This window comes from Siphateles boraxobius, unplaced genomic scaffold (genome assembly GCF_051911475.1).
Source record: "Siphateles boraxobius isolate OS27281-9 unplaced genomic scaffold, OSU_SipBor_1 20, whole genome shotgun sequence".
Lineage (NCBI taxonomy): Eukaryota > Metazoa > Chordata > Actinopteri > Cypriniformes > Leuciscidae > Siphateles > Siphateles boraxobius.
In genome coordinates this window covers 8,714,772-8,741,117 of record NW_027508811.1, presented here as the reverse complement: position 1 = coordinate 8,741,117, position 26,346 = coordinate 8,714,772, and the positions used below count along the sequence as shown (strand labels likewise).

The 26,346-nt window shown below is 37.2% G+C and overlaps 1 protein-coding gene across 2 annotated transcripts in view; it reads left to right on the top strand.

Annotated features, from left to right (window-relative positions):
- Positions 1 to 26,346, top strand: part of macrod2 (mono-ADP ribosylhydrolase 2) — a 631,164-nt gene that overhangs the window by 483,410 nt on the left and 121,408 nt on the right. For both annotated transcript variants that reach the window (XM_077236611.1, XM_077236612.1), the window contains exon 8: positions 34 to 107. In XM_077236611.1, coding sequence (XP_077092726.1) covers positions 34 to 107 — 74 coding nt within the window. The remainder of the gene's footprint in view (positions 1 to 33; positions 108 to 26,346) is intronic.

Here is a 26,346-nt window from a genome sequence, read left to right as displayed (position 1 = left end):
AAAGCTGATTTTTTTTCCCCTCGCTATCCACAGGTTTTCCCAATGAGCCGGCAGCAGAAATCGCCCTGAAGACTGTGCATGACTGGATTGTGAGCAACCAAGATGAGGTAGGAGCCGCTGGAAGCGGTAAACTCTTATTTCACAGGTCGTCGGCTACGAGCTTTAAGTTAGAGGAGAACACCTGGTTTGAAGGGCAGATTTTTTTTATCATAGGAAATGCTCATAAAAAAGAGGAAGTGTAAGTGTTGGAACCAAGATCCACAGTCCATTTCCCTGATGGAAAATCAATTAAAGCTCACAGCTCTTCCAGGAGGAAAATGTGAAGTGGCACCTGCTCTCTTTAAATGCCATGTTTGTCTCTCTCTGTCTGTTTGTGCCTCTCTCATGACACGTCCTGCTGTTTATCCACAACTAAAGACTTGTTATGATTATGCTAGAATATGCAACTTTGAGGTTTGAGCACGTTTAGCAAACCATTAATAACCTGCCTAGTCTTATATCGGAGAAACCGGGTCTAAACAAATATAGGCCAACAAACTCTTTGTGAAAGCCCAAACCCAGCATGCCTTGATCATAATGCAGCTACTTACCTTCACACACACTGAATTAGAAAGTATTTCAGTTTGAGTAACATCTTTACATGGTCTGTTGACTTTTGAAATGGGTTTGTGCTGCAAACATCTATTCAGTGCAGGTAGATGGAGAATGGAGAATAAGTGTGATTAAAATAAGGCTAAATTAATTTTGGAAATCAATTAAGTAGTTGCAGTGCTGTTGAGAGACTGAATGCATGAATGTGTAAAGTGATGTTGACAGGTGGATGTGCTAATTAAGTGTTTGACTTGACAGGTTTATTTGTGATTATTTACGTCATTGTCTACTCATAATTGCTCCAGTATGTTAAGACTAAATTGTCTGTAACAAGCATATTACATGATTTGTTTTGACAGTCATAAGAGTAGATAAATGAAATCCCCCTTTACTTCACATTAACTGAAGTACAGCTGCTGACCTACCAGCTAATCATCCTGATGTTTGAATGAGCAAGATCAATAACTCCACAATCATAAACTGTAATGTTGTGCGTACTGTTGAGTGAGTGGTACTGTGACAGTGTTTTTCAACATGGGGTCTGTGGAACCCTGAAAGATATGAAATATCAGATGAGTTTATTGTGCAATTTATGTATTAGTATATACAGGTATTGTTGCCATTTTGTTACCAGTTTTATGTTATTTTCCTTAACGGCAAAAGTTTCTTAAACTTCGCATAATATCAGCATAGATCCTTATCATTAGGTAATGACTTTGCATTGATTACGAGCAACAAATACGAAACACATTTTCTCAAATATAAAATAAATATGTTTAGAACATAGAACCATAGTAGCTATTTTATAAAGCATCTTTAAACTGTTCTAATTAGTCTGTTGTACACTGACCTTAATTGGCAATCAAGTAGTAATAAAGCTATAAGGATGTGCCCAATCATTTTAGGCATTTTATCCATTAATTAGGCATTTCAGCTGTCAATTGGGGGTCTGACTGTGATGTTACAATACTGCATTGCTATTTTTATGTAATTAAAAATAAAATCACTATTGCTAATTACTTTAATGCATTTATGCCAATAAATAAATTGGTTTATGCTGATGTTGCTAGAGGGTTTCCAAACTTTTGGGGGATGCTGTAGGAAACTTTCCCATTCAAGAACTGAACAGAGATATTGTTGATATTAATAAGCTTTTGAGCAGCAAGTCGTGGGACAGTTAACAGAGACTGCATGTTTTTTTAATGAGACAAGTCAAACGATATTTCTTAAATGATGATTTTTCTGTAAAAATGAAAATATTCATGCGGAATGATGAACGGAAATATAAATAATTCATGTGTATATTTTTTTTTTGTATTTTTTATTATTGACTGGACTTGGTGTGATAGACCTTTCCGAAAGCCCTGAATCTCTGGCTTTCAGTCATGTACCGCTGACACTGACTTTGTTTATATACTGCCATAATCCATCTGCTGACACCATTAAGACACTGCAGGTAGGAATTTGCCTTGCTAGCAGTATTTTCCTATTATCTTAATCCAAGTAAGCTCATATACAAAATGACTTAAATTATGTGAACATGTAGCAGCTGCAATACTAACACTTTGCTCGTGGAAGAAAATGAAGCAATGATTCTTCATGCTGAAGATTTTGAAGGAATCCTGGCTTTTCTATAAGGAAGGTGGAGAGTTCTTGTAGCTTGTAGAGAGGGATATGAATGGAGTAGTTCTACGAGAAACCTGTAGTCATGCACTCACTTAGAAATAAACAAACAAACAATACAGTTCTCATTCCTACAGGCTTCTTAGAATAGATTGCATAACAGATTTCTGGTCCGCTTTTATTGAATGGCTTTTACCTGCGGGAGCAGAGGGCAGTTTAATTTATTGTGATTGTTAGGCCAAAGCAAAGCCTCTAGGATGATTGTGAACTGATGAAGTGAGGATTAATTACACAGTATTTTGCCGGAGAGGACAAAACACAGCAAGAGCCGTAAGAGGGATTTATTGTTCTGTTCTAATGGCGTCTTTACCTGAAGTGATACCTGATCTTTTTTACCGACTTCTAACATTGCTTCCTTCTGGCTTCTATTTGTTTTATTAAAATTTTATTTTAGACATTTTAAAAGAAAAGGTAGAGGCTAAGGGTTGTAATTTGAGTTCATAGCACTTGTTATTCCCCAATTTTTTTCCAAATGTTTTATATCAGATGACAAAATGATGATAAAGTACCTTTATAAATCTCACTTTTTGTGGGATTTTGATGCTTTTTTATAGAAACCGTGACAATATGACAGGAAATCGGGGGATAAGAGAGGGGTGAGTAGGATGGAATCATGACACAGGCCTGACTTGTCAAACCATATCTCACTCAAATATGAGCATGTTGAACATGGTTCTAATTAGGGGTGCACCGATCCGATACTCAGCATCGGTATTGCTCCGATACTAGCAATATTTGCCGGATCGGGTATCGCCAGACGAGACCATCCAAATCCGATCCGATATTCTATAGCCTACGTATGTTATTGTTATACAACACAAAAGGCACAAAAACATTATAAAGCACTATAATGTTTTCGTGTACTGTATTCCAAGATTTCTGAAGCCATTACATATAGTTTAATGTGAGGTACAGATTTAAATCGTTAAATTAATCTTCACCTAAGTGCTTCCCTCCGCTGCGGCTGTCAGTCATTCTCAGCACTCAAACAGCGCGTCGTGCTCGGGTAAAACAGTCAACACGATGAAACTCTCTCCAAGATGAGTCAATGTTCCTATTATTATACTGTAGATATGTAGATAAAGGTCTATGGTTTGCATAAAAGGACTTTAACGTGCTGGAGTTTCACATGTTACTTTCAACCGGGGGCCTGTACCATGATGGTAGTTGAACAAACTCAGGGTTACAGGATTAGTTTTGAGTTGACAGAACCAAACCAATCCAACCAGGCTTTGTTGGTACCATTATACTGATCATCAACTTTCTCTGTCAACTCAGGCTTTGATCCTGAGTTTAGGAGTTTAAGTGTGACATCAGTAGCGAACAGCCAATCACATGTTGAGAAAGAGTGAAACTGAGATTAATTTCTCGCGAGAGAAGCAACGCAATTCACTTATTAAATAAAAGTATTAAAATATTAAGAATTTAAACAAATTTACACAGCAAGAAGAAAATAGCTATCTATGAAAGAGGACAACTAAAAGAAAAGGTCTCGCTACTGTATATCAGTGCAAGTAAAAGTTGTGAAGTTATTTTATACAGTTCATAAAGGTATAGAGAGAATTGAACATTTAAGCTCACATGTAGTTATTTTATAGCTTCATCTATTGATGCTAAAGCGAATTTATATTACCTTTATATATTTATTCATTTAAACTGCTTAACAGTGTTGGGAGTAACGCGTTACAAAAGTAATGCATTACAGTAACATATTACGTTTTGCTGTAACGCAGTAGTGTACGGCATTACTAATCAATTTTCAGTAATATTTTACTCGGTACATGTTCGGTAAGGCTTGCGTTACAACAGACTTTTAGTTTTAATTGTAAAACAAACAAACAAAAAAAAAACAGCAAGACCGCCAGACATTAACGAATGAAAGATGCAAGTAGGCTAAATTACCTGTTCGTGGTCAGTCAATAGCCGCGTGTGGTGTCCAAGTCTGTAATTAAAGACTAAATGGCAGCGTCTGATATATTTGTATAGCGATTTATTTTTTACAGGAGTGCCGTGAGGTATGATTTCGGCCTCTGTGCTCACGCTGGCCAGAGGAAAATTGGCTAATGGTGAAGATGGCATCAAGAAGACATTCGCGAGATGGACGTATGCGCATTAGGCTATTCGTTCTGTGTTTTCTTTCTAAACAGTTAGGCTATGTTTATGTGCTATTTTTCATGTTTTCATCACGCAATCATGTTTTTGATGCCGTGGTGACGCGTTCATGTAAGGGCGACGGCGCTGCCGATAAAGCACCTAGAAGCTGTCACAAAGAACCTGCAAAAGCAATGATTATGAATATGTCAAATATAGCAAGGAGACATGTTGATTGTTTATTAATAAAGTCAAGATGAAGTTGACGATGCTGACTCGCGATCTTCGCAGTAGGCTAGTGAATGCACCAGAGAGAAATGCACATTTTATTTCATAAGCAGAGAGCAGTCTGTTTTCTTTCGTTTTGAATTGTTCTGTTTACAAGTAGACATTTCAATATATATATATTTTTCAGGTCCGTACAATTAATACAAAACGAAATTCACTTTAAAGAAAGGCTTCGTGTCTTCTGTGTAAGGTGTCTGTGAAAGTTTTAAAGCAGTCTTTTAGTGCCGCTTCAGAGCGGTCACGTCCGTAACGGAGAACTGTCACGTCTGTAACATTGTTTTTTCCTCATAAATGCGAACACGAAAAATAAAATAAAATGAATATTTTATGTTCTGTGGAGAGCCAACCCTTCTTCATTAGATTTGCGCAGTGTAATTCACAGAATTACAACAACAAAAAATCGTTGCCTCCTAAAAGTTAAAGATTTTTTTTTGTCACACATGACTGTCGATTTCCCTAATATTAAATATAAAACGCATGTGTAGACTGATATTTTTCTAATGTCTGGACTCCTTTCTGGGAGGAGCCTATGGATAAACAGACGTTTCAATATTTTGGTATTAATGCATTTTCTGAGAATTTATATAATTATATAAGTTAACTGCAAGTCTGCAAATGTCCATAACGCTGGAATTCCCAAATTTTAAATAATTTATCCTCAACTAGTTTTGTGGTGTAGGTCTACATATTTTATAATGTTAAGTTAACTTCAAATAATACTAATAGTAATTTAAAGATGTGGTAGCATTGGATCGGGACGGTATGGATAACGCTGGGAGTTGGAAGGTGTGTGTCGCCATTCTGCAGGTTTGTGGATCTGAGTGTCGCGATTTCGGTTTCATATCGTATATCGTTACAGCCCTAGTCATTTTAGAATGTTAAAATCTACTTCTGTATAGTTATTTTGGTGAAAGTAACTCAAAAGTAATACAGGAGTAATGTAACGCATTACAATTCTGAGACAGTAATATTGTAAGGTAATGAATTACTTTTAAATAACAGTAACAAGTAATATATAATGTATTACAGTTTGGAAGTAACTTGCACAACACTGCTGCTTAATAATAATTAACTAAAATTGTACATGTGTGATTAAGTGTATAATAATTACATAAATAATATCTAAATCATACAAATTTAATATTCTAAATATGCATCACTAAAAACCAGACGATTTTGTCTTTAAAAATCATTTGCTATGTAGTGACCTTTAATTTGGAGTAGAAACAGGTGGAGTGACTTTATCGCATCAGTCATGTGACACTTTGCTCACAGCTGATTGGTCCAAGTTCGGTTTGCAACCTCTTACCTGGAACATAACCTTCCCCGGACCAGGTTAGCCGTGGAGCGTAAGTTACTATGGCGATGAAGACTGCTAAAAGCCAAACCACTTTCATGGTCCCTAAAACCCAGGGTTGACGCAAACTAAACTGAAACATAGCTGGCTAGCCACCTAAACCGGCTTCATGGTATAGGCCCCGGGTGTCTGTTAGATCACAACACAACTCCTCAGTGACCACAACACTGGAGTAGAGAGCGATATAATTGCTCTTCACACGCACATTAACTGAAATTTAAAACTGTTAAAAGGCTCAAACTAATGAATAAATAAAGAAATATATGTATATCTTACTTTTGTGCTTTGAACTTTTCAATGCGACGCGCTGCGCGCCGTGACTCCATGTTGCTTCGAGCGCATCATTCTGCCCACGGGATGCGCATAAGGTTTCGTGCCGCTCTGAATTGGAGCCTTTCATATTACAATATTTTTGCGCAATGGCACTTTATTGATAGCCTTAGTTGTTCTGTCCAATCTATGTATCATATGTTGCTGCTTCATTAAAAAGTTGCGCTTAAAATTTTAAAATAAATGTATTTTAATTATATAGTATATAGTATATATGTTGTCTGTATTGTTTTACAAAGTAAGGAAAATAATGTTTAAGTCAAGCTTTGATGCCTTTAACAAAAGAATAATCCCAGTCTCTTCCCCACAGTGAGGCATACAGATACAGTTTATTAGGTAATTTGGCACTGTTTTTTTAATTATTATTTTAGTATTGGATCGGATCGGTATCGGCCAATACTGAGTCCCAGGTATCAGAATCGGTATCGGAGGCAAAAAAAGCGGATCGTGCCACCCCTAGTTCTAATACCAATCATGCTTTACAATGAATTTAAGAAAGGAAATACTCTGCTAAGGCTCTGGTAGTGTTTCAAGTTAATAAAGCTGTAAGAACTTCTTTAAAAGAGTTCCTAAATTATTGACGGAAAAGGAGGACTGCCGTTTAGCTCTTTATTGGATGTTCCCTGCTGATTGTTGCAGATGTTATCACAGTAATATTATTCCTGTTCACCCAAAAATAAAAAATTCTGTCATCATTTACTTACACTCATGTATTTCCAAACCTTGATGACTTTCTTTCTCATGTAGAACATAAAAGGAGAATGTTTTTGGAGAATGTTGGTAACCAAATAGTTTTGGTGACTATTGACTTCCAGTCTATGGACAAAAAACACTTCATTTTTCAAAGGCTACGTTCACACTATCAGTTTTTGGGATTGACAACCACATTTACTCACAGGTGTGAGTCTCAATATGTCTAGTTCACACAGCAAATTACTGTTGTGTCTCAAATGCTGTCTGTATCAATTGGAGTCAAGCTAAAAGACATATCAATGATGACAAACTCCATAAAAATGTAAAGTCTTATCACTTTTTACACGACAAGAGTCCAATCGTTTGTGCAGCACAGAGCGTCTCTCTCTCTCTCTCTCTCTCACTGTGTGACGTGACAGACAACTACTGTAGTTGTCCAGACCGGTTCGTTGACACAGCGTGGGTTTTGAGAGAATACGATTGTGAGTCCTGAAAATTTAGGGATGAGAGTTTGGTTATAGAATGTTGTTGTCTCTCCCATAAATAGCCGAACTGCGTGTGAATGTAATCGCATTAAAGGGATAGTTCACCCAAAAAGGAAAATTAGCCCATGATTTACTCACCCTGAAGCCATCCTAGGTTCGTATAAGAAAAATATCCATATTTAAAACTTTATTGACTAAAATAACTAGCTCCCGGCAGACGGCCGTACACAACACGCCGTCTGCCAGAAGCTAGTTATTTTAGCGGAGAAAAATAAATGTTGTTTCATACTTAATAAAGGGGAGTTCTCTAAACTTCAACTTCCAGAGAGATCATTTCATATGTATATGGAAGTCTCCATTTGCAGATTCATCTATGTCCTATCCAAAAGAGACATGAGTTGGATAAAATGTCTGACTTGCAAACCTCCAGAAGTCCAGGAGCCAAGCAGTGAAAAACTGAGAGAATATGAGCGTTTGACATCAACATGTGACTAGGTCCACAGACTTTTCTATTCTATTCTATTCTATTCTATTCTATTCTATTATATTCTATTCTATTATATTCTATTCTATTCTATGCTCTCTGTTCTATTCTATTCTATTCTACTCTATTCACTAGATTCCATTGTTTCAGTGGCATCCCAGAATACAGTTGAAATCCCATGCATGAAGGATAATCTGCTGTGCTGATAGCATCTCTATCCATAACAGAGAGAATGCCATTACGGGCTTGGCATGCGAGAGGTGCATTAGATCGTCGAGAGCATCCAGGGACATAAGTGCATGTATGCACTACACTGTTAACTTCACAATAAGGTGCATTAGGCCTGGCTTGTAAATTAGGGCCTGGGCTCTTAGCCACCTTAAGATGCCTCTACTTATATGTGTAATATATCATGGTAGAGCCGTGCTGCAGCACCACACACTCCGACAATTGTGATTGATGACTGAAGGTTAACCTTCGCGGGCCAGGGTGTGTTCACTATGCCGCAATGGGGAAGAGTAATGGAGATGGGGTTTTCTGATGGAAGCTGGGCTGCCGTGAGATGGGTGATTCTTTCCACAGAAATACAGCAAAGAACCGTTTTTCTTATTTTAGGGATATTTTATAGCTTTATTTTAATATATTTTTAATTAAAATTGTATTCTCAGTTTCAGACTTTCAAATGTCTTTGTCAGTTCAATATATGGTATATCTTGAAGAAATGTTGTTATTATTATTATTATAATTAATGAAATAATTCAATTAAATAAATGCTGTTCTTTGAACTTTCTATTGAACAAAGAACCCTGAAAATAAAATGTATCCCAGTTTCCAGAAAATGATCAAGTACCACAACTGAAATAATATGAAATGTTTTTAAGCACCAAATCATTATATTAGAATGCTTTCTGAAGGATCATGTGACAATTCTCAATGCAGCCTTGGTGAACATAAAAGACTTCTTTCAAAAGCTTGCCAACCCCAAACTTTTGAGCGGTATTTATTATTTATTTGTTTTTTTCAGCTTGTGTAGGTTCAGAGTGTTTAATCCAATTAAGTATTTAATAAGGCACTATTGAAGGAACTCTTTCATAACACTCTCAAATAAGAGTGATGGATTGCTGTAGATTTGACATAGTGATTCAGCTTTGCAGCAACTATATTCCCTCATCTCTTCTTAAACGTTAACTTCCTGAAGATTCTACCCACACAAAATGGTGTTACAAACACAAAAGGGACCATAGACATACATATGAGCGCTTAATTCCTCCTGTATGGACTGTGGTGGTCCAGGCTTCGGGGTCACGCTCACTCCGGAGGTTCTTCTTTAAATATAGGAAAGATAAGCTTTGTGTTTATCTCCTGGTCCAGCTCACCATGGCCCTGGTAGATTTACAGAGCTTCTTTGCCCTGCGTGAAATCATTCTGAAAAGCCAAGCAGTGGGTGTTGTTTTTTTCCTATTGTGGTAAATTTGAGCAGAAACGGACGAGCTATCCTCTTCAGCACTGCATGTTCCAGCTCTGTCATGATCTCTCACATCTGAGGGCATCAAAGCAGGACGTCACGCTTTCATCTGCTCTTATGAGTCCAGACAACTCTGCACCCTCTTTCTCTCGGATCTCTTTCTCATCAGTATGATTTCTATATGACAACCATAGACAGTCAATGGGCCCCCTGCCCCAACGAACATGATGAATCAATTACACTTGCTGCTCTGTTTTCAGAGCTTTAATTGACTGTATTGCTCTATTTCTTAAAGCACCAGTCCCTTAGCCAAACTGGGTCACATACCTGCAAATGTTCAGTCGCGGCATGTTTTAATAATATGTGCAGTTATTTCTTTAGTAAGGTTAACTGAAATGGCAAAGACCAAATGCACTCTTTTCAGTCTACACTTCCACATAGTGTGTGTGCTACTGTTTGCGCTGCTAAGCATCATACCAAGTGGTACTTTATTCCAGTTCAAATAGATGGTTATTCTATGGCCACTTTTTAATAGCCATCTCACAGACAGATAGATAGACAGAATGACAAAGCTCAGCATGATTGCAGCTGCCTTTTTTCATAAAACTGCTCCAATCCGGCCACTGATTGTCCATATGCCAGCCGTGCGCTACATCTCTCTGCTACATCACCAAGCTCCAGTCGTCTGTTTGCTTTATTTCCCATTTTCCCATCTAATTCAAAGTAATTCAGACCTACACTGCTTTAATCTGCCGTTGAAAAATGCAGTGTGACACTTTATTTGGCTGTCGCTTCGAAATTTGCAAACAGCAGACGGTTTAATATAGCGTCTCGGACCCTGGTCCAGGCGGCCCGCATCACCCACGCGGCTCTGACACATGAAACAGTTTGTGGAGATTCCCTCCTAATAAAACCTTGACTGAACTGGGAATACATGCCATGTTCAGAGAAACTAAGCGTTACTGTTGTCACTGCACTAGTGGCTTTTAAGGAACGTGGTTGTTTTTCCTCCTCAGGGTTTCTACGGGTCTTAAAAAGGATTAATTTGCCTTTCCACAAAATTGTTCACAAATTAGGTCTTAAAAAATGTCTTAAATCAGAGCAAAGCATTAAATTAATTCTTAATAGTTATATATTTAAATAGTTTATACTTAAAACAAAAACAAATATTTGGGTTTTGAATTAAGCTTTGAATTAAGTTTAAGTTTCCTGAGCCCATTGGCAGATTTGTTCATTTTAATGATAAACTCATCAATTTCATAGAAAACAAGACTTCTTATGTAATTTTGCTTCTTAAGTATATGTATCTTAATTTAAGAATCTTTCAATATTTGCACTGGAAAACCAGACAAAAGACTGGGAACACCAAGAGCATTATTTTTGCAGTAGGATGAGGAGGTACAGTTCAAGTTATGTCCTTATCTAGTGGTTAAGAAGTGTTTTTTTGTGTGTTTTTTTGTAAAATGATTTAAAAAGTAATGGCCTGAATGAATCCCTGAATATTTCCATGTAGAGAACATATTGATATGTTTTTCTTTCACTTTTTTTCTTAATTTTCTTTACTTAATCTTAAAAAGGTTACATCTTACATCTACCAAAAACTGCAGAAACCTTGCTCCTGTTTTGTTTAACTTTATGAACATGTTTGTTTATTTTTTGTCATCTGTCATTTAAGGGTGCGGATAATAAATGCAATCCCCCACAGGAGCTCTGAAAACTGAGATTGAATGGATAATAGAAATAAGTGCCTGTCGTGATGGTGCAATTGCCTATCCGAACAGTAAATATCATTTCAAGTACAGCAGGGATTGTGGCAGGTAAGACTGTAAAATGACATCAGGGAGATATTCGTTGTCATTTTTGGAAGGAAGATATATTGAGAATGTCAAACGGAGAATAGGGCAGAATGGCTTTCCGTTGTTGCTATTCCAAACAAACAGCCAAGTATACATGTGACCTAAAGTCATCATGAGACTCAAGCTCAAGTGCAGTTGCCTTTATTTGACAGTAAAAATGAGGTATGACTGGCAATTTCCACCAACTACGGAACGGCTGCGGATCCACTCCGGAACGGCGACGGAGTCAATCGGTTTCCATTAAAATCAATGGGTCTCATTCATGAAACCCGAGCAGAACGAATTTTTGTGTAAATCGTGTGTAAAAATTTTACTTTTATTAATGGTTCTGGCGTAAATTTTCGGATTCATTAAAATGTTCGTATTTTCCAAATGTTAGTTGGTACGAAAGAAATCTACACCTGCTCCCAGCCACGCGTTAATAGTGCACTTAACATCCGAACGTTTTGCTCATTAATAAGGCTGCATTTTAATTCACCTTAATCGGGTACATATTTATACAGCATTTTCAAAAAAATATTATATATAGTAGGGATGCACCGATACCGATACCAGTATCGGTATCGGGCCCGATACCAAGCTCATGTACTTGTACTCGTACTCGTAAAAATACCCCGATACCAAAGACCGATACCTCACGTATATCCTTAGCTTATATTTCTTAATTCTTATGAGCACTCTTCCTGCAGTTATAGTGTTGCTAGATTTAATAGTACACTCTAATATTTCACTTTACACTTTCGGCTGTGATTACATTGTTACTCAGTGTTATGTTAAACATTTGTTCTGTGATTTCTTTGGCACTTTATGACAAATTTGATTGTCTTGTTGTCTGTGATTTCTTTAGAACTTTGACAACTTTGTGACAGGCAGGTAAAAATTACATTCATTATGTCCTTGGTTTTGCCCTTTGGAGGTTATTGGACACTGTGAAATTTGGGCTTTGAAAATTTGTGATAAGCACAATAAGAATGATTTATTTTTTTAAGTTTATTTAAGTTGTTGAAAATAAAGATGCTGATTTGTTCATTAGTCTCATTGTGTTGTTCTTAGAAAATTGCCACATAAAACGAGAAAACCCCCCAGTACAACAGGCATCGGTATCGGCGAGTACCAGGAAAAAAATATCGGTACTCGTACTCGACCCTTAAAAAGTGGTATCGGTGCATCCCTAATTTATAGTAAATACATAGCCTACGGTTTTTCTATTTACTTTTATTATGAGAGCCATTAATAGCATCTGCAAACAGAACACTTTAATCACATAATTAATTGCTTTCAATAGGGCTGGGCAAACTAATAGCCCCTTAATTGTTACGGAAATAGTTTTCTATAAAATGGCCAAAATAAGGCATAACAAGAAATATTTACGATGGCTGATATAGCGCTTTTGCTAGATTTGGCAGATAGAGTGCTGCGCAAAAGGCGTATTTTCAGAGAAAATTAGAATTTCTGCATCTGAGATATTTGAGAAGACATGTTGAAATCCGGGGTGAGTGACAGAGTTGCCTCCTTGGCAGCAGCCAATCCCAGAAGACATTGTGAAAATGCTGGAGAAATGTTGTTGATGAATGTATTATTTATTCAGTTCTGAAAAGTATCAATAGAATATATCTTAGAATAATAAAAACTGATTGTTTATTTTAAATTATGTACCGCACATGTTTATTCTTAGTAGAGTATTGGGTCTGTATCAAAATATGGTGAGAAACCTGCCCTTTGACTTTTAAGCATGGAAAATGTCATATTTTCAAATATATCCTTTATACTCTATATTATTTAGACAATTTTTTTAATACTTTTTTTGTCAAATGCTTGGAAAATAAAGCCTTGTCTCATTGATCTGTTACACTTTTTTATATTTACAATGATTTGTTTATATTTTACTAATTTTGTTTTATGGGAATTTAGCACACAAAAAACCCACATCAAATAAAGTAATTAATACTATAAATACTTTAGAAATAATGACTGTCCCTTTGTTGTCAGTAAAGTTATTCATGTTAAAAACTTATTTTGATAAATGTGCTTTACTATAAGCCTTTATGGGAGAGAGAATAACTGAAGTAAATTCAAAACATTTCGTAAGTCAGAAATTCAACATTGCCTCGATGTTGAGTGGTCCAAATGAGTCATTTTTGAGGTTCTTTTTAAGTTCGGATGCTACCTTAGAAGGCAGTTTTGGCAGCATGGCAGCTCACTAGGTTTTGGAACAGAGATAAAGTGTTTTTTAACCTAAAGGTGAAGTGCTCTTTCGTGTGGAACGGTTCGCATGTCTTTCATTGCTGTAGGTGGACAACTGGAGTCCAGGCGGGGGCGTTCACCAGTTGCCAGGCGGCCCTGTTCGGTTCAGGTGAAGTCAGTGAGAAAGACACAGCAATGTCAGATGTTTCTCCTCAAGGTGCTCACCGAACTGAGACGCTGGCATCTCTCTTGTATCTCACGTTGATGTCACACCTGCCATCGCTATGCTGAATCTTGTGGTGTGCAGAGACATCCTACTTCATTCAGAGTGGCTGCAGGTCTTTTTTGAAGTTGTCTGGCCTATCTTTTCAAGTTTGTGCCGTGCTGCCATAGAGAAACCTGCAGGAGTGAGGTCAAGAACAAACTGGAGACAGCGAGAAACTCATGTTGTCGTATGCACACACACATTTACACACATTACCATGATGGAGTGGCTAGTAGTCCAAGTCGGAGTCACTCTAGGGTACCGCCACCTGAGACCTCTCTAAGCACTGCTCACTTTCCCTCTGTGTGTCCAATCAGAGCGCACAATGCTGAGGGTGCGCTTTTATTTTACTCACTACTGACATGGAACTATCAATCTCAATAGAAAAGGTCATAACCTGTTTATCTAACACAGCCCTCTATTACTTATTCCCTGCCCCAAAAGGAAACCGCTGTGGCTTTCAGAAAACTTGTGTTAATGCTGGATTGTGTGGTGCTATGTGTCAGCCAGTAGCATTAAGCTGTACTGTTTATATGGTACATATATACATATCTGCACTGATGTCAGTGGATGGGTTTACTGCCATTTAAAAAAATTGGGGTTGGTAAGATTTTTTAATGCTTTTGAAAGAAGTTCATTATGCTGATCAAGGCTGTATTTATTTGATCAAATAAATAATAAAAAAGCAATATTGTGAGATATTGTATTATTACAATTTTAAATAAATTTATATATTATATAAATTATTCCTGTGATTGCAAAGCTTGGTTTTTAAATCATTCTATGCTTATAGTACTCAAGACAAAAATCTTATCAATGTTGAAAACAGTTATGATGCATAATATTTTTTTATGAAAATCTTTACTGACACTTGTGGTCGTTACACATTAAATGTGTCCTTTCTGAATAAAATATTATTTTAGTTACAATAAAAGTATTTTTTTTAAAAATGAATAACCCCATAGTACTGAACGGTAGTGTGTGTTTAGTAGGTGGCGAGAAGTGACCATCTTTACGAGTGAGTCAAATAACCTTTCATTAATCTGATTTTTATCAAGAGACCGTTTGAGTGAGTCATTGAATCAGTCATTTAACCGACTCATTAAAAACAGTGATTCATTTAGCAACGCCACTACGTTCTGTTGCTCGGAGATGCACAACAGCATTGCTTGAATCTTTTTGTGTTGGCGGAGCAAATATAGACAAAAGTAACTGGCAATATTGTTTCTAAAATAAATTTCTCAGTATTATTTTCTTGTTTATTGAACTATTGTACCAAAGCAATATCACATAATCGTGCTGTTTCCTTGTACCCCAACGATGGCAGTTTCTAGTTCTAACGTGATATTTTCGGATTAGTAATGGAGGATTGTGCACATTGTGAAAAAGTACCTTATTTCATAGATGTATACACATGTATTCCTCATTAGTGTTTGTTTCTATAGGCTGCTATATGTAATCCATCTGCTGTATTGAAACGCTATCTGACATATTGCTGTCTGAAGCAGATGAATGTGAAATTGAATAAATATATCAGCCCAGGCTCATTAGAAAAAAATGTACGTTTTGCAAAATACGTTGCATCGTGCACATTTGGCTATGTACATGTCCAGTGAGTGGCAGTAAAAGCGTGTTTAGTTTTTTCACGAACAAATGAACGTGAATATGACAACGTTTTATTAAGTTGGGGTTTGTATGCATCACCGCAGTTCTGAATTGAAATGTCCGGTCAGTGGTGCTTAATGCTCCATTTTAAAATAGCGTGCACCCTAAACCTACCCGATAGTGTTAACAAGAGCAAATGCGACCATTCCATTTCAGCTTGTTTTTGAACTCTTGTCTTTGAGCTTTTTTATCGTGACTCGTCTTTCACGGTTTTCGTACCCAAACTCTCCAAATTCCAAGTACAATTCTGTACCAGCTGAGCTACTGAGCAAGCTTAGTATGTCAGTAAAACCGAACATATGGAGCTGGTTAAGTGATGAAAAATACAAAATATATCCGTTTACAAATCATGCACTATGGCAAAAAGTGTTGGTCAATAGTCACAGTGAAGCTCATGTAGCACGGCGTTCGTGGTTCGACTGGTCGAGACTGTTTTCCAAAGATGGCTCCTGCCAAAGTATCTTCTTATTTAACTGTCTGTACACTTACAAAAGTTCTCAATGCTTCGGTTTGCAGGTAAAGACCCTCATTTATGCTACCGTGTTAGTGTGGGGCTATTTTGAGCCTTGTTAGTGATATTAACTAGCGATTTTTATTTCTACTTATTCTATGCCCCATACACTAGTGTTATAAGATAATCTGTGGTTAAACTAAAACTAACGTTAAAACTGGGTACATTCGAGTATCATGAAAACGCATCCCAGAGAATGGTCGACTCGGTACCCATGTGTTATTTAGCCCTACTGTAGGTTCATTTTTGGCCGGAATTGTCCTTTAAGGTCATAGCATAATATTGTGCAAGGAGCCGTGTGAAAACAAGCCTTTATTAATCCATAATCTGCCCTGTAATCATAATTGTGTGTGAAAAGATTGCTTGCTGTTTTACTGCCTCTAGTGTTAATTTCTGTTGGAACCTGCAGTGATATATACGTGTTGGTATGTATTTTGCGTTTTGTAAAAATGTTGCCACAGGTAAGTTTTTCCAATGAGCCTGCCTTACTTTTTTACATATTTGTCTGTTGAACTATTGTATAACAGCCTCGATATATGGCCATAACGTATTGCCTCGTTTATGTGATATTGTTTTAATATGAAATGCATCTGATATCATTATCTGTATCTATAAATGTTGCTTTTAAATGCACATAATGAGAAAGAATCGGAATCAGAAAGAGCTATATTGCCAAGTGTGCTTGCACACACAAGGAATTTGTTTTGGTACTGAGGCTTCCAGTGGACATATACAAATACAACAAGAAACATAATACTACAAATTATAAGAATAAAAAATATAAATATAAATATATGAGAATAAAAGTGTCACAGTTGGATAATGGCATAATCTGTGTACGTCCATACAAACCATCTTCTGAATAAATTATTTATTTTTCTCCTTATGTGTCTTAACTACAGTAAAACTAATACAATGCTAATTGGATTATATATTCCTTAAGATAGAGAATAGGCTAAACATAAAGAGAATGATAATTGAATTCAGTTTTTTAGATGTGTTGATTGTTTTGTGCTACATTACAGTCTTCAAGAAAAAGCGTCACCTTAGTCACTTTGTTGACAAATTAATTGTCCATCTGTCTCTAATGCAGTGTTTGACAGAAAACAGTGTTATTACATTGTCAGTGTATTTTCTTAAACGTACATTTTTTCATAATAATAATATTATGAAATCTGGAAATGTGTTATCTTTTTTTCTTACTCGTTGATAACAGTGCTAAATGAAATAAATAATGTGAGAACTGAACTGTAAACAGGCAGCGAGGGTTATAATTAATCATCGGATCATATGAGAGATATACATAGCCCAAGGTTACAGCCAATTGCTTTCACAGTGTCAATATCCCCTCCACGATATGCTTGCATGAAAATCAATTTCAATGATGCCTCTGAACTCATGAAGATAAAAGTTTATATATAAAGACCAATTTGAGTGTTCAGGAATATGGGAGAGAAACCTACTCATCAAAAACCTGCTCATTCAAAAGACTGTTTTTGACCCTTATCACTCTTGATAAAAGAATTAGATGTGATTTTAATGAGCTTTACTAATTGCATTTACATATATTGCTCCATCATGATTTTTGTTGCCTTACTGTCACAATTCTCAAGATGCACGTTAACTTGCTTCCAAACTCTCACACCTGATCTATGAAGATTTCATCACTTATGCATATAGATCCCATTCGTTCCTACTTAAATTTGCATTCAACAGAACGGGCCTAGCTCAGAGATTTAAATGCAGAAACAACAGAGAGCCGGTGCACGTCCTCCAAAATAAAGTGATGACGTCCTCGTCAGTGAGTCGTTTATCATAGGGATTAATTATGCTTGCTATCTGTGGCTCACAGAAATGGAAGATTATGAAAAATGTAATGGCCACTTTTTTGCCTCTCTCCCTGGTGATTGTATTAATATGGATTAAGCCATAAACCTCAGGCCTTAAAATGAAAAGACACTTGTCAGCATTTTCTGTGCTTCATGACAGAGGCGTTGCTATTATTGAGGATCTGTTGCATATCTTGACTGACAGGAGATTATGGAAGAATAGATCATGCTCAAGTACATCAAGTACATTACTTCATGTCTTCCTTCCTTTTTCCATTTTTTTCTTCCTTCCTTTCCAGTTTTCCTTCCTGTTTTTCTTTATTCTTTCTGTACTGTTTTTCACTTCTATTCTCAATTTTTTCATTCATTTTTGTACTTTCTTCATTCCATCCTTCATTTCTTCCACTTTTCCTTCTTTCTTCAGAATGAGCAGTTCTCTACAAAAATAAATAAATTGAATAAACTGAAATTAATTCAAACATGCAGTTACTAGATTTCACTTTGTATATCGATGTACCCATTCAAAATCCAGACTGACTCCTGTTCACTGTCACAGACAGATCAATCAATTGACTGGCCTACATTTGGAATCATTCTTTCCCTTCACTGGCTCGATGTTATATTAAGATAGAAGGGACTTTGTGTGGCAAAGCACAGATTACTTCTCTATTTGGTCCAAATTGTGGCCTTTACTGTTGCTAAGAAGGAAGCTTAGGGTTGAACTTGTCCTTTTGGGATAACTTTCCCCAAACTAGACTAAACTAGTTGTGCTTCTAGAACTAGTGTCTTTGAGCATCTTTGAATTTTTTTGCGATTCATTAATATGTCCAGTATTGAACGCTTAACTGGGCCCTGTATGTTATCGCTGCTCGGGGTCTGATGCTGTACTGAGTGATATAGCCAGGTTAGGAAGGTGGAACGCTGGTGTGGAGGCAGTGAATGTGAATTAACAGGTAAAGGTCTCAGATCAACACAGGTGAGCCAAATGATCTTCATCCCTTACCTGTCCATTGCGAGGATTCAGAATCAGCCTCAGCCTCAAAGCATGGCCTGGGGCCACAGCCAGTTTGAAAGTCAATGTTTGTGCATTAATTATGTCCGCTCGAGGGGGTTTATCCAGACGTGGGTTTAGACTGCTAGGTTCAACATGGCATGCACATCAATATGCTCCCTGCCAACCGGAGGGCAATGAATAGCTTTAGATGACAAACCCCAGCGCTAATTTGTTTGAGTGTTATATTGGTAGATATGTAAACATATTTTTCAATTTGAATGGGGTGAACCCAATTACTCCTGTCTCCACAGTTGGGTCAAGCGTCAATACTTTATTTTGTTTATTCAATTTTTACTGATATTGTATTTCTGTTTTATTTTCTTATGCATAAACATAGTGGTTTGTCTCTCAACTACCGTTTTATTGAAAGTTAATCCTAAAATGTGCAGATACAGTACAGTAGTATCTGTACACATACAGTAAGACGTATTACCTAAAGCTTCAGACTATGGGATCAGGGTCTCTCTCTCTCTCTTTTTTCGTGTTAGCCGTCCTTAAAGAAAAGTGGTGTCACTGTACCTCCAGCACATTATTTGACCTTTATATGGATGATTGATAACAACTCCACTGGCCTCAAAATATTTCATGCTGTTCATTTTGGTGTCAAGGCCACTGGGTGCATAAGGGAAGGGAAAGTGATGGGACATGCTTCCCTAAGTGGGGACAAATTTGCGACACTGACCATATGAATTCATTTGTTCAAAAGATCAGATGTTTTACATTCTCGAATCGGAGAACACACATGATGATCATGATTTACCTCATCAGGTTCATGTCTCTTGGATTGTTGCTGTACATTTAGTATTAAAGTTCTTGCATAACTGATAATTTGTAAGGACAAAAAAATATATTAAGTCTATTTTTATTAGTCTTCTCAGACTTTTTGACCCTGATTTTGAGTCAGTGAGTTTTCCCAATGCAAGTTTTCCCAATGTTTCTGGTTCCATGCACATGCATAATCGCCTAACTCACTAAATACAGACGGCATGACCCCCCTCTCCAGCCCATGTTCCTACAGGCAAGAACACATCTGGAGCATTTCTGTTCTCCCAGTGAACTGCACGAAGAGGCTGTCCTTTTATCATTTATCACATTTCACCCTTTAGTTTCTGTATATGAAAAGGAAAAACATTTGCCTAGTAAGAAAATGCTTGAGGATGCCTTTGGTGTAATACAGGGAGAGATCTTTAAGCACACATTCTGAGACCAGGTACATCTGATGTTGCCCACTGGGTGTTTAGACATGTGCCATGGAAATGCAATGGTATTCTTTGAAATACTTTGTGCTACCACATAAATGCCAAGGTTTATAAATATAGTAAACATATATTAAAGTACCATGACAAGTACCAAGCTACTTCTCCAAACTTAATCATAATCAAGTAGATACTCTACAAGCCATTAACAAAAAGCAGCTAACCACATTGAGGCTATGTATTGAGGTCATATCTTTTTAAATATGTAACTGTTTTTGTCAGATAAAATAAATATCATGCTGATTATGAAAATAAATGATATGATATGACAAAGACCTCTAAAGTGACAGCACATACCTTGAACAGACAGTTTCGGTTTTTACGTTAAACACATCTAATAAAACTAGAAAGTACTCCATTTAATGTCTTTAACTGGATCAAAAAACATAGTGATGCACGGCAGCGTTTAACTAAATGTTTCCCTCAAAAAAAAAAGTATAGCTGTAAATTGCCGCACAGGGCTTTCTGTACAGAATCATGACTTGAATTGGTTCATGTAAATGAATAGGATTTCCCAATGCTATTTATGAGAGAGGACATTGTAGGAGTGTGCATTTTAGTATTGCAGAGTTTGCTGCATGCGCAATACAATCTGACAAAAAACAGCAATATAGCCTTTTGTCACACTGCACCACCTATGTTGGGAAACAGTAGTTTATTTCTGGAAAAGATGCACTATTTTGAAAACAGCTGAGCTACTGCCACGCTACTGAAAAATGTAGTTAAGTTAGTCACGTTTCTAATTTTATTTGTTTATTTCTTCTTCAATTCTGCACTGTACCATGGTAGTACCAGGGTACTTTTGTGGAAAGGTCTGTGGCACACTGAACTAAAGAGCGATGGGTGTTCTCGCTTGTGCTGGAACAGGTTAGGCAATCTTTCTCAGTGTTTCAGCAGCTGTAGCTGTGGCCATACGGGGACAGAATTAATACGCTGACCCTGTTAGGAGAGGCAGGTGGTCTTGAGAGGGGGGTCGCACCTGTCTGAAGAGAGGTTACCCTCTTCTGTTCATCTTTCTTTCTTCTTGTTCACCTTGGGCTCTTGCCAAAGCACGCACATCTCTCTCTCTCTCTCTTTCTCCCTCTTGCAAGTGACTCCACAAAGTCATTGTGGAGTCACTCATTTTTGTTAGCAACTTTCTCTAAAACCTGAAGAGGTGTCACGGACAGTGTGAATGTTCTTTTAAAAGCTAGGAATGGATTGCAATCTCATTTCCAGAGAGGCATGTTTGAGGCCGCAGAGATGGGCTCACTGTGGGAGCGCCATCGGGCTCGACGGTTCTCTCATATAGGACATCTGCTCAACGAGGCCTTGGTTTTCTGCTTCTCATATGACCAATGCATTTATCAAACTCAGCCTGAACCAATATCACACTGTCACATAGGAGCACATGGCATTCTATCACTACGAAGGTCTCTGACAGGGCAAGTCCTTTCCTATTATTGTCTTCGTGTGTGTGTGTGTGTGTGTGTGTGTGTGTGTGTGTGTGTGTGTGTTGTGTGTGTGTGTGTGTGTGTGTGTGTGTGTGTGTGTGTGTGTGTGTGTGTGTGTGTGTGTGTGTGTGTGTGTGTGTGTGTGTATGTGTGTGTGTGTGTGTGTGTGTGTGTGTGTGTGTGCGTGTGCGTGCGCGCGTGTGTGTGTTTCAGCTTGTTGAATGCTTGTACGTGTGCCGCACATGTCTGCCTCCTCTGAACTCTAATATTTTTTTGTGGACTTTGATCAATACACTTTTTCACTTCTTTGGCCCAAAACATACTATTGTAAGTATGTGAACACAGATGCTTCTAACAGTGCAAGTTCGATTTCATCATTTAATGACTACGTTTACATGTGCACCAATAATGTTTTTTTTTTTAAAGTAAGGACTTAATCGCAGTAAGATGTTTACATGACATGAGCAAAACTCTTCACTCCCATTTATACGCTAAGAAAAGTGTTTATTTTTTACTGCCATTCTTCACATTCTGTACACGACCAATGTATTAACACATAGGATGAACTCACATTCAGTAGGTGTGGTACTGTCCACTGTTTTAATCCACCGTCAAATGCAAAACACATTTCTCTACGCTGCCATTGTGTTCTTCACACCGTCTCTGGATGAAGATAAAGAGCAGAGACTGCACAGTGAGTTTTACAATTCAGAGTGGAATAATGTCACAGAGTTCATTCATGAAGTTGGTTTAGTACACGACAACAATGTACTAATAACAGAAACTTTTTTTTTTCTCTGTACAAAATGATCCCCGTTTACACGGATCCGCGAAAAAGACAAAAAATCACTGCATTATGCATGTCAGACAAGTAGTTGGCAATGTCACTTTGTAAAGAAAGTTTACATGGCTGAACAATACATTCAAATGCGCATGCCTATAGACTAAACACGTAGTATGCATATGCATGCCGGCACCTTTTTCACAGATTTACGTTTTTGAAATTTACACAGAGCTGATAATGGTATTGTTTTCAAAAACATGCACTTTGAAACCCGTTTCAAAGTTTGCATTCTCAGGCTACCAAAACACTGTTGCCTTGTAAATGAATGGCCAGAACGCATAAAATGTTTACTTAGTTTCATGTAAACGGTCCCTAAAAATCAGAAATGAATCAACGCTGAAAATACTTAAAAACTATGACTTTTTTCCAGAGCTGCTGTACAGCCAAAACAATCTTTGTTGCATTATTTTCCAATTGTCACTGTATAGCTGCCTTTGAAACAATCTGTATTGTAAAAAGCATTATATAGATAAAGGTGAGATGAGCTTTTGTGCACATGCACACTTTGGTCAGAGTGGAAAAAAGTTTGATTAATAATACGATTAATGCGCATTAAATCAGCTTACAACAATTATGAGCTTAATCGCATTAATTTGATAAAAGTATTGTGCTTACATGAGGAAAATTTTAATAGCAATTTTGCAAATAAAAAATAAATAATTGAAAGCAATTCATAATATAATCTTTTATGGCCATCTACTGTTTGAAGATATTAATTTGAACTGTTTAATTATTTCAGATATATATGTCATTATATCAAATTATATATTACTTAACATGTTAGTTTTGTCTTATTTATTGTATGTTTGAATAAATCTGTAATGAAAACAAATTTAAAAGTATGATTTAACGATGAATTGGAGTAGAAACAATTGTATCATTAAGAAGTTGATATAGCTGCCTAGAACTCTGTTTTTAATTGAGTGTTAATTTATTATATCTAAAACACACACACACACACACACACACACACACACACACACACACACACACACACACACACACACACACACACACACACACACACACACACACACACATATATATATATATATATAGCAATTGAATTTAATAGTTTGGACATAATGTTCAACCTTTACTAATATAATCATCTGCCAACCGACAGGGTTCCATGTGTAGTTTATAGCATTAGTAAAGATTTTGTTTTCTACTCACAATGTAAATTTTGAGTACTGAGATTTTTTACCGCTACAGCAATGCAAAAACACAGAATGTAAAGTACAGTGAGTATGTAAAACGGGACCATGTACTTGCAATGCATTGGCCGTACATTTATGTCTTTGTATGTCTTGCATAGAGTATCACTTCACTAAAACAGTGTGGGAATTGATTTAGAAAGGTGGTAAAATAAGTAGGTTATTTATTTGGGTTTATGTATGTCTGGTGAAGCACAAAGTTGACTGACACTCAATGCTGTTGACCACGGGCCACTTCTTGCCCCATTGTAAGAGTGAGACAGAGAGATGGAGGAATTGTGGAGACTTGTCATTCAGCAGAGGCCGTTTGAGGCTGGGTGCTCTTGTGGAGAAAAAGGCCACAGTGTCTCTCTGTCCCACTCTTGATGCCTGGAGCGCTCAATTACTATTTATATGCTGATCTTTGACAGCTCACTGCTGCCTGACGCACATACACTATTGCGGAGATATGAGACACTCGTGCTCTGAGTTCTGTCTCGGACTGAGAGAAACCTCAGGATGGAGTCAGAACTAACTCCCAGATCTCACTCATGGATGTTTCTTCAGCTTTTCAAGCACTTCTTTATGTCCCAGGGATGTATTTTAAATAAACATATTTCAACATATTTCAATGTCACATTAACTGTCTTGGAAACCTTTCTACTTGTCAAATTACTTGTTTTACAGAGAATTTCAATTCTAAACTATGAAAATTTAGTTATTATTCAAGAATCACGAGACTTAAAGAGTAATACAAACCATTTAAATATTTATTATGAACAAATTACTCCTTTTTTAGATCCTCTGTCAGGGTCATCACACAAAAAAGATGTTACACATATATTATATGTGTTATAGAGAATACATTTTGCTGAGGGCCAAACATGCCTGCTTATAGTTCAAGAAACACCTTCCTTCCCCTTCATATCTAAATAAATCAAACAAAGAATTGTAGAACATAAGTAAACCCTGCAATCCTTCCTCTTGTCTTGTGTTGTGAGGGAGACCAAAAGTCATCTTTCTTCTGAAGGGGAAGGTTGCCTGCTTTCCTTCGGTCATCAAGGGTAATGGAGCCCTCAAATTGTAGCAGGAAGATTGAGAGTCTCATAAATTAGTCGAGAAGAAGCATAACTGCAGGACATCCAATTCATATAATCTAGCTGAAGAGTTGATTAGACTCTTATTCACTACAAGGACTGAAATATAAAGAACTAGCCCAGAGTGCAACTCTACCCGTGAGAGAAGGACACTAAAAAAGATTAAAAGGTATTTAGTATGAAGTTGCTGTGTTCTATGTAAAAAATACAAGATATTTTTGTCTTAAGATAAGAACGTGTTTATAAACCCAATCCTCACTTAAAGAGGTAGATGACCCTAAAATGAAAGTTATCTCTCCAAACCCAAATGCTGATCTTCCATTGAAAGTGTGAAGCTCTTTTTCATGTAGCAGTCAAGTCAAGTCACCTTTGTTTACATAGCACTTTTTACAATACATATGGTTTCAAAGCAGCTTTACAGAGATAACAGGAAAGAAATGTTGTAATAATATTGTTAAAAATAAAATTAAATGTCCCCAACTAAGCAAGCCAAAAGCCAATGGCGACAAAGGTGAAGAAAGGCGACAGTGGCATGGAACCAAAACTCCATCAGGTGACAGAATGGAGAAAAAAACCTTGGGAGAAACCAGTCTCAGTCAGGAGGTCAGTTCTCCTCTGGTCAACGAACGAACAGTGTATGATTATGATTCAGGCAGTATTATAGGTCAGAGGTCAGATTGGATCGGAACATTATATTATAAAGTTTATCTGGTTGAAGATCGGAGTCATCAAGCGTGTATGGGGATGAGTTTATTGAGGATCAGTGCCAGTGGCTGTCGTGTCGATGAGGCCTTCACAGGGGAGAGTCAAGTTGACACAATCTCTGCTGACACTTCAGGGATGCGTTGTGGTCGTGTCCAGGCGCAGGTCCACCATCTAATCTGGATACGGCCCGAATATGGCTGATTACATCATGCATTGTGGTCGTGTCTAGGCGCAGGTCCACCATCTGCTCTGGATATGGCCCGGGTCCGACTGATTACACTTAACCTCGGAATAAACAGAAAGACTAAAATTAGCGTAGATGCCATTCTTTTTATGATGTAGCGAGTACATCAGGTGTTATAGGAAGTGTTCCTGGTTCCGGCAGACCTAATTTATGCAGCCTAATGATCATCTAACTGATTTGAATAATAGGAATGTATAGTGTTCTATGTGTATGCCAGGTTGAAGAGATGTGTTTTTAATCTAGATTTAAACTGACAGAGTGTGTCTGCTTCCCGGACAATGTTAAGAAGACTGTTCCAAAGATTAGGTGCTAAATAGGAAAAGGTTCTACCGCCAGCAGTCAATTTTGATATTCTAGGTATCATCAACTGGCTCGCAATAGACGTGAAGGACTATAATGCGTTAAGAGCTTGCTCAAGTACAGGGGAGCTAAAACATTTAGTGCTTTGTAAGTAATCAGCAACATTTAAAAATGTATACGATGTTTAATAGGGAGCCAATGCAGTTTTTGACAGCAGTTCCATGCAATAATCCACCAAAACGCACTGGCGTATTTGTCGACCCCAGAGGGTTAAGTCCTAAATAGTAGAACAAAAGTACAAAAAAGAAAATTAAATAAGTAATGGAGCTTGATTGATTTTTAGGTGAAAATTCCTTTAAAATATTGTTTATTTAAAGTTCCTGTTTGATATGTAGATAAAGCTGAAACCACCAACTGACTCGGGCAGTTTGTCCTTTCGT